Source organism: Vitis riparia, chromosome 4, assembly GCF_004353265.1.
Source record: "Vitis riparia cultivar Riparia Gloire de Montpellier isolate 1030 chromosome 4, EGFV_Vit.rip_1.0, whole genome shotgun sequence".
NCBI classification, from domain to species: domain Eukaryota; kingdom Viridiplantae; phylum Streptophyta; class Magnoliopsida; order Vitales; family Vitaceae; genus Vitis; species Vitis riparia.
In genome coordinates, this window is record NC_048434.1 from 10,470,547 (window position 1) to 10,481,094 (window position 10,548).

Consider the following 10,548-nt stretch of genomic DNA (forward strand, 5'->3'; position numbering starts at 1 on the left):
ACTTATCTGAGCTACTAATAACTAGAGTTTTAAAACCATTATAATAAATTAATGATCACTTGTACAATAATACATAAAAAATCATGACATTCTGTAGACCCCCTTTGAAGAGCCAAGGGGTATTTAGTTTTTTTTATATATATTAGAGGAGTTGGCAGCACCCGAGAGGTGTGGGGGGGACCCCTCTCCATGCGTGGGACCAACTCCAAGAGACGCCATGCTGCTGATGAAGGAAGCCATGCTGCTGATTGCAGAAACAGGGAAACAGGTGCAGCTTTTCCAGGGAGAGCGGATTTTAGGAGGCAGTGGATATCTTTTGAGAGGGGGAATGTCTGTAAGGGAGAAAAGGATCAAGGAAGGAAAGGAGAGCTGGAGTGAGCGGGAGGGAGAAGTAGGGTTTTTTTTTAGAGAAAAAAAAAATCTGGAGGAAAGAGAGAAACAGAGAGCAGGCTGAGGTAGGTGGTGAAGGGTCCATTTACCACCATTTTCTGAGTCCAGGTATTTTTTTTTTTAATCCGCTTTACGCTTTCCGTTATGAGCGGTTCTCCCTTGTTTCCCTCTGTTCATGGGTTTCCTCTTGACTTTTGAAGTTTATTTATGCATTTCTCTATTCTGGAATATTTTGGGCAAAGATCCATAACTGCTTTGATTTTTGGAGATGATGTTTCTTTTATTTTTATTTTTTTTCTCTCTCTTATATACATGTTCTGTTTTTGTTCTCTCTACTGTCCTTGATTTTTACTCTTGTAAATGGCTCGATTCCTTCTTCATTTCTATGAGTCTAATGGCTTATCTTCCAACTGCTCAGTTCTTCTTTCTATTCGTGATAGCATACTTCATGCTCAGACAGGTTTTGGAAAGGCTTTTACTATTGATATTTTCAGTGGTGAACACTGAAATAATAATAATAATAATAAAATAAAATAATCTGCAAGCACTGATTGTGGTGTCTACTAGGGAGCTCGGAACACAAGGCACCAAAGTGCTTGTATGCTAGCTGCAAAGCCTATATAACCTGAACTGGAGCAAAAGTCATGTACTGTTGTGGCCCTTTTAAATGGATGAATGCTGAAAAGACACAAAAGTTGGCTTAAGACACGTGCCCACCTTTATTCCCATGCAACCCAAAAAGCCATGCTCTTAATCCATCATTTTTTGGTCAAAGGGTACATTGTCTTGGTAAAACCATTCAACCACCACGTTTTTATTTATTTATTTATTTTATTATCATTGTTATTCTTCATGTTTTGATATCAATTAACTTTCATATTGTTAATTTCCTAAAGTTTTATTTCCTAAATTTAATCTTTATAACTTCCATTCCCAAAATAATTTTCTAAGGTTTCAATTCCCAAATTTAAGTTTTTTTTTAAAAAAGATTTTAATTCTTAAGTTTAATTTTCAAAGTTCCAAACTCTCAAATAATTTTCAACATTCCAATTTCTTTTAAATTTAATTCCTAAATTCCAATTCCTAAAGTTAATTCCTAAATTCCAATTTTCAAATAATTCTCGAGACTCCAATTTTTAAATAAATTTCAAAAATCTAGTTTTTCTTTCGAACGTTTTTAATTCCACTCTGGTTTTCAAATAACTTTATGTTTCTCTTAATTTTTAATAAGCACGGAGACAATTTTCATAATTCCAAAATAATGGAATTTGTGATATTAATTCATGCAAGATCGATATGGGCTTTGGTGGGGACCCTACATAAGTGATTTTATGATTGATTGATTTGATTATCACACATGATTAATTGATTCTGCTCTATGACATGCATGAGATTATTCTTTTAATTGTGTACTAACCCTTTTTCTTGATAGCGCATTGATTGATTGATGCCAAGGTATGCCCCGTTCTCACTTCGGTCGATTCTTTATTGAGTGTCCCGATTCTCACATGTGCATGATCACTCTGAGTATTCATTGATTCCCTCATCAATTGTCATGATTGCTTCATTTTATTAGTAGAGACCCGACTTTAGGGACTTAGAAGGGTGTTACGGTCTTTACCGTACCTTCCCGATAAGTAACTTGACCCTCGAACCCGATCCGGTTTTTCACAGACCACCTTTTCCGAAACAAGGAGTCACACTTAGGGTTTTTCTTTCTTATTTTGTTTACCCTTCAAAAATAAAACAAAAATAAGTGGCGACTCCAAGTCATTTTCAAACAATAAATAAAATCAAAATTTCAAATTAAAATCGAGCTCGCCATCGAGTGGGAAACGCATGAGCACGAAATGCGGGGTCCACACATTCCCAATTTATTTAATAAATTAAGGAACAAATCAAAACATATTTTAGAAAAATATTAGTTCATCCACTTTAGAGAATTCAAATATTTTGATACTTCCAAAATTAGATGAAAAATAGGTAGAGAATTATAAAAATGACTTCTTGCAATATTAACCCTTACCTCTAAGAAGTCACTCAAATTCTTGAAAGAATTAATCCACACCTTTAAATTGTATAAACAATTTTTCTCTCTTTCTTTATATTTGATCTTTTCAGTTTTTCATAATATGGAGATGACATAACAAGATAAGGATGATAGACTTTAAAGACAACAAATATCTTACTTATAATTTATTTTTTAAAAAATGAATATCCTAAAATCAAGGTAAATATTTTAAAAGTTTCAAAATACATAAATATCTCTAAAATTAAAGTATCTTACATACTTTCCTCATTACAATTTTTTTTTTCAGATTATTATATTTTACATCATTATAACACTTTCATTAAGAAATCAAGTATCTCACAAAATAATAATAATAATAATAATAATAATAATAATAATTTTTAAAAAAATATATCATTAAAAAATTCTTAATTACTTTGATTTTATTTCATAATCTTTTTACGTTATATTTCTTTATTGGTTAATCTTTCATTTATTTCTTTTCTCTTTCCTACAAATAACTTTATTACATGGTATAATGAAAAAACTTTAATAAGGATAACTTATTTACTCAAAAAAAATGGAAACTTATAAACAAGTGAAAAATTTTATGAACAAGTGGGAACGAATCGTTACACATTTTCTAACTCAATCCCAAATAAGCAAATAAGTCTATAAACCTTATCCCATGGCTCTAATATCACTCTATAACACCCCACACTTAGAGGCCAAGGCACCATTGTTATTGTTTTTTTAATATGAATATTGCTAAAATCAAGGTAAATCTTTTTAAATTTTCAAAATAATAAATACCTCTAAATTTAGGTCTTTTTAAAAAATAAATACCACTAAACTTAGGTCTTTCTAAATTTTCAAAATACATAAACACCCCTAAAATCAAGGTAGGGATGTTACAATTACAATTTAAAATTAAAAATGGTTTTGATAAATTAGTTTTACCATTTAACATAATTTAATACTTTAAACATAATATTTTAACTTAAATCATTTTAATTCATTAAACATTATTTATTTATAAGTTTTACCAAATCCGCCTACAAGTTAGCCAAGCATTGGATGTTGGATGGGGGTTCTTCAAAGGCTTCAAACAGCATGCACATTATTTAACTCACCTGTACAACTGCAAAATTATTTCTTAGTCGTCCCTACTCAAATCATTGTCAGCCATAAATTGAATGGATGTCTATAATGGAGGGAGGCCGGTTGGGCATGGCTTTTCAACCATCCCACTTTTGTCTGGAACAAGTAGTGTAGATGGCCAACAGTACACGTGAGCTTGCACCCTTATTCCTCTTCTCATTTCCAGGGCTCGGCACAAAAGACTAATTACTTGCACATATCCTAGAGTGTGCACATAACAGAAGACACCGAAAATGACACATAATATATCAACACATAGACAAACCAACACCACGTTTATTAATTTACTCTCTCAGTATTAAAACACTACATAGTAGCCTATACCTAATTAATATCCTAGACAATGACAACACAATTTATGGCATATGGTGTCACACGTGACGCATCATGCATGCCGTCTGAAACTCCGGCTCCTGCCGGATAAGGACATTAACAGACCAAGTACCCTGAAAAATAAGGACCTCTAAGGCCATTTCAAGTGGTTTTATGTCTATGCAATGTAGGGTCAATTAGTGCATGGCCATGGCTTCCCCAACTCGTGGTTGAGCCTGAAACCTACACCTGTCGAACGCTAAGATGAGGTATGCATGGCCCCCTTTACGAGCAGGAGGGAGAACTTTTGGGACATGGTCTAGTCGCCATCTATTCACCATGTCATCAGCTGACACAGTCCTGGTTTTGGGTACTCAATTTTATTGTCAGTGTTCAGTGACATACCAACCTATTGATTGGAATATGGTTTATCTATTAATGCACCTGTGATGTAACTCCCCCACTGCATGAGATTGACCCCTTCGGTTATTATGTAGAAAATTATTTGGAAAAAGGAATCCAAGAATATCAAGATCAGTGTAGACTGAAAATTAATTTACTTTTCTATTATTTTACATTTTCAAAATGAGAAACGTCTCAAATTTCATTTTTGTTTTAGCTATTGACCTTGAGGTCTCACGGTATGTATCATTTTCAACTGACTTAAAATAAATTTGTAATTTGTTCATCTGAATACTTGAATTGATGCTAAATTTCTTTCTTTCTTTCAGTGCAAATTGATAGGGAAGAAAACAAGCGAAAAAAGAGGGAGTTTTAAAACATAAACTATTTGAGAATATCGATGATTAATTTGATTAACTATACAAAGAAATAGCGAGCAGTTCACCTTTCAATCTGAATCAATAGGCTTACACTAAAGTAAAAGCACTGCGATGTTGTAACTTGTAACAAGCCGTACTGCAGGGACGCCCAAACTATAAAGACGCTCCTCTAACAGGCATTCACTTCCAATTTGAATGCGAAAAATGAGGGGAAATGGGTCCCGAATATATGTATAGGGAAAGAGCCTCACAGAACGTGCAGCCATTCCATTAAACTAGAAGCCACCTGATTGGTGCCCAAATCTAGACGTTACAAATGCCAAAAACTAAACTCAATTCAACTGATTTCAGAACTGATGTGGGAGAAGAATGATGGGTGATTTGGCAGAGGCTCATGTTAGAAAACCGATTTTGGAAGATTCAAAATTGAATTTAAATATCAAGCTTGGAGAGAAATAGCCTTCCACATCAAAATTCCAATTTCAACATGCTAAAGTTGGTTTTGCCAAAGTTTGTTACTAGTGTCAACTAAAATTTGAATTTTACATTTTATTTTGTAATTTTAGCTTATTAAACTCTATTTTTGTTAGGTGGCCAATGTGGGATTAGGGCACATGTCTTTTTAGGGTTTGGTTATATGTATTTTTCATCATTAGGTTACAATCTTCTTTTTACATTTGATTGCATATTCATACTTTGGATACTATTGCTCTTTTCTTTTAGATTTCTTATTCAATTAAGATTTTGAATGTGAATTCTTAAACATGAGACAAGAAGATCCTTGATCTATAATGTAGTTTAGTTTATTAGGGTTTGATGATTATTTTGAGAGAATGAGATCCTATATGTAGTTTGGATTAGATGAGATACAATATAAGGATTCAACACCATTTGATCATTAATTAACTTAATTTAATATATTATTATTAAATCTAAAGTCAAATCTGCAAGATGTACCAGTGATTTGAATATATGAACATGAAACTAAATTAGCCTATCTAACTCATTTAGTCTAGTGATTAACATATAAAAGGAATAAATTTAGGTTTTGGATGCAAATTGGTCGTAAGACTTAATTTGATCTCAAAGTGACCTTCGTCCTAAATCTTAGACCTAGGATTTGCTCCATCTTGCTTCCCAAATCTAAATTAAGTTTAATTAATAATTCAAGAGTTGATCTTTTAATTAGGAATCACTTTGTTTGATTTATAATTAGTTAAAACAATAATCTATGTCGGTCTTAGAGGATGATATTTGGATATTGCACATTGTAGCTCTCTCTTATGTATTTTGACTAGGATTTCTATGATAATAAATATTATTATATTTCAAAAAAGAGTAATTGGTATAAAAAAAAATGGCATCATTGTTGAGGATAAATATCTTTTTTTTTTTAATTGATAGAGTTCTGAAATTTGAGTTATCTTAGGAACTTAGCTTTTATGAATTATCTTTTAGATTATCCAAGTTTTCAAATTTAGTATCAATAATTTTACCTCTTTTTCTATTTTTAGTTTAGTGTCTTTGTTAGTTATTTTCTTTATAAATCTTCTTATGGGATGAACCCTAGATCACAAAAGGAAGTATGTGCCCATGATCCTAAGTAAACGGAAACAAATAACTGTAACAATTTACTAGAGTGTATACTATAAACATACCTTTTTGTTTGGATGGTCCCATTCATTTTTCCAATCCATTAAGGATGTCTCAAACACCTAGTAAATCTTCCACCCGATGTCTTGCTTTCTTTAGATTTAAGTACTAGAGAAGGGTGGTATTCTCCCATTGAGGGAATGGAGGCTAGGGTCTCGATGTGGAAGATAATAGTGCATTTAACCCTAAACCTTAAGAGAGTTTATATAAACTAAAATTGAGATTAAGTACCTTGAGCCCGCCCTATAGGTTTAGATCACCTAATTTAGTCAAAATGGGTTCTATTTAATTAATTAGTTCATTGGGCTCCAATGAAGTAAATCGCTTAATTAGACGCCCACAAGCTACTTAATTATATGTACTTGAGCAAATTTGCGCAATATGCAAAAGCACTTATTTGCTTATATTTTTACACCCTTATGTACACTTGTAATTAAATAGAAAATTCTTTCAAACAAAACAACAACACCAAAGGGTGTGAGCTCGAGTATTGGAACCCATTGAAAAATAGTGGCTCCCACAAAATCTAGTTGTAAAGTTAATTCAATACTTCAATAAAGAGAGTCAATTATATTCCAATATCCTATGACATTAATTTGAGATATAAAACTTAGGTTCATAATCTACTATTCATAACATGCAAGTTTACCATAAACTAATATTTGGAATTCAATTAGGTAATAGCTATCAACTTCTCAAAATTACCTCCAATTTTTTAGTCTCATATTGTTTTATATTATGATTAACTGATATACTCTTGTCCATAAAAGGCATATGTTAAATCCCACATAAGGGATTACTATAATAATAGATTTGACAAACACAAATCCTTGGGATTACCTAAGGAGACATATTGTCTTAAACCCATGAGATATCATGGTACCTGTATTAAGAATATATGTTGTCACATACCTTGATCAGTAGTCACCCAATTAATAGGAAATATATGATCACTCTAGGATCTAACCCATAGGTTAAAGTAACTACTCACTTCAACACTTGCATAATATTCTCTCAAGTGTGAGAACTCATGCAACATAGTAGCTTGGAGAAGTCATGACCAGAGTTTAAAATATCGAGATATATCACTAATATATCCTCAATATTTTGAGTGTCGATGGATCCCAACACAAAATGGGGGTGGATATATCCAACACTCGATATTTCAAGATTTTTTCCCTCATTTATTGCGTTTTTTTTCACCTATTTTCCATTGATTTATTAAGATTTTCCTAATTTTTCGAAAGTCAAAGCTCATTAAGTGTTAAAGTTAGAAAAATGAGATTTTTGCTTTGTGGCATGGGGACTCAAACTTTGGTTCTACAAGTTTTAAAAAGGCAACCCACACGCCATTAGGCCAACCTTGCCTTTGTTTAATATTGTGTCCTACATTTTATATATTTTACCTAAATTTTATATATATAATGTATTTTATGTTTACACATATTTTATATGTATTTTAAAAAATAAAATGTTGAAATAAATTTTTAATAAATATATTGATTTTAATTATTTATTTTCAAATTAAATTCCATTTATTTATTATTAAAAGCATAAAAATCATGAATTAAATACACATATAATAATTGTACATATATATTATAAAGTAGGTAAATCATCATTATAATATTAAATTTATTTTCAAATTCAATAAATTATCATTTTAGTATTCAAATGGATTTTTAAATACCACCGACTATTATAATATGTTACAAATTATATAATTCATATATTAATTTCTTCATGTATCAATTATAATACATAATATATATATATATATATACATCATTTTTAAGAAGTTTTCCAATATTTTCACAAATTTTGATCAATTTTCACCATATTGATATTTTATATCAAAATATCCATCATTATTTCCCAATATATTATAATATATTCGTAAAATCAAGTTACTGATATATATGTCAAAATCGATATTTTCATTCTAGGTCATGACAACCTAATAACCATTATTCATGACTATTAGTAGGTCTTGTTCAATGTGTAACGATACATACCAATACACTCACCATAGAAAACTCATTATGATGACCAAGAAAAGACATTCCACTAACTAGAAAGTAGTGCGCTATGCTAATGGATTACTTAGGTCCATAAACTATCCTTGAACAAGCTTATCAACTTGTAAAGAACCCATGACTTGAATTTTTTTTTTGTGAAATTCCTAATACACTTGTCATGTATAGTACAAGTAATTAAGATAGAATGCTTAGATATATCATTATAAAAATATGATGGTAAAGGAAAAAATAGATATCAAATATAATGAAATCAAAATGTTACACAAAGTCCCTATTTTTAAGGCTTTTTCCTTACAATCTTCTTCTAGCATCTCTCAAAGTAGACTAGGAATATATTTGACACCTATCATATTCCCTTGAGAATAGGAGACTCTATCTAGTAAGGTTTTGGTGGTATTCCATGAAAGAGCCAATTTATTGACAATTTATCCAAAGAATACCAATATTTTCCTAATATTTTGGGTTGATATTTCCATGAAAGAGCCAATTTATTGACAATTTATCCATAGAATACCAATATTTTCCTAATATTTTGGGTTTAAGACCCGATTTGCACCACAGAATTTTATATGGCCCATACAACCCCTTGAACTTCCCAATTAGGAATGACAACGGGGCGGGTTCGAGACGGGTCGCCCCCATCCCAACTCCACCCCGTTTATTCAAAACAAATACCATCCTCGTCCCATTTAAAAAATTAAACGGGGCGGGGCGGGTATGATAAATTCCCATACCTACCCCGTCCTGTCTCATTTAATTTTTTTTTAATTCATAATTGAAACCGATGAGAGAGGGCTTACTTTCTAAACTGAACTACAATCAAGAACCACTAGAACTCGACTTTGAAGAGGAAGTTCGCGGTGGAGATAGAAAAAGTGTTGACGCCTGTGCCGGTTGATAACGAAGGATCGCGGCCTGAGAAGAGGCAATCGAGCAGTGGCGGCCCCTCGATGGCAACAACGGGGCTTTGCTTAAGCCCTAGCAGTCCTACTGGATCTGATGTAAACAACACTGGCTTTCCCATAGTTTCTTCTCCAAATTTGTATCGACCTATGGCAAGAACTGGAGCGGTCCAAGTGCCTCCTCAGCAGTTTGAGCCATCCTCGAAGAAAGACGATCCTCCAACAGTGCTCACCCTCTCCCTCCCAAGAACTAAGACTTACGAGAATGAGTACGAATCTCCACCTCTCGATTCTGCTCCTCACCATAACAAGGTGGCGTCTCCAGATAATCAATCAGCTCTAACCTTCGCTATGCCGGAGAATCCTGAGTCGATGACCTTTGGTACAAACTTTTTCCTTATAGTATAAGACATGATCAAGACTGAAGTGAGGAACTACATGTCAGGACTTGAAATCAATAGGATATGCTCATAGAGTGAGGGAAATATCATAAATGTTGCCATTAATCGCATTGGCATAGGCGATTGAGATGAGCAGTAGAGTTGTTTGGGAACCGAGAAAAAAAAAAAACAAACTTTTGTTATTCTTTTGTTAGCTGTTTTTTGTTTTCGAGGAAAGTTGTTTTAGCCAGAGACACTCCTATGAGCAGGTCTGGTAAGGTCTTCGGACAGCGAAGCTCCGCCTGCGGGGCCATAGTCATCGGAATACCGGAGTGGAACGACGAAGATTTCTGGGCCAGCTTCCTATTCTGGTTCATCTCTTCGTGTCCTCTCTAGTGAGCTACTATACCCAGAACAGTGGAAGAGTTAAAGGGCAAAAGTGTGCTTGGACGAGGAATCAAGGAATACCCACGCTGGATTAATTTTATATATAACCGGGGCGGGGCGGGGCAGTACCCGAACCCGCCCTGAACCAGCTCCGGGTTTTTTAAACCATTCCCAAACCCGTCCCAAACCTATTTAATAAAATTTAACCCCATCCCGTTAGGGGCGAGCGGGGTGGGACGGGTACCCGAAAAAGCCCGCCCTATTGCCATCCCTATTCCCACTACGCTTTGGACTTTCATGGGTTATCTTAGCTTGATGTTTAAATACCCATTTTGGGTGTTGTGTATAGTTGATGTGGGATTGTAGTTTGTGCTCAAAAGAATTGAAATGAATTGGAAGGATGGGAATTGAACCCAAGACCTTTAGTTTACAAAAGGATATTTATGCCACCACACTAGCAATATACTTATTATTAAATTTATATATTTATATTATAAATTATATATGGATAAATTAATATATATTTTTTGT

The 10,548-nt window shown here is 33.1% G+C and overlaps 1 protein-coding gene across 1 annotated transcript; it reads left to right on the forward strand.

Annotated features, from left to right (window-relative positions):
- Window positions 1-217: 217 nt before the first annotated feature.
- Window positions 218-10,026, forward strand: LOC117913229 (transcription factor MYB44-like). Its single transcript, XM_034828188.1, has 3 exons — window positions 218-391; window positions 9,182-9,632; window positions 9,869-10,026. Exons 1-3 carry the CDS (start codon window positions 218-220, stop codon window positions 10,024-10,026), a joined length of 783 nt encoding a protein of 260 aa, XP_034684079.1.
- Window positions 10,027-10,548: the final 522 nt, after the last annotated feature.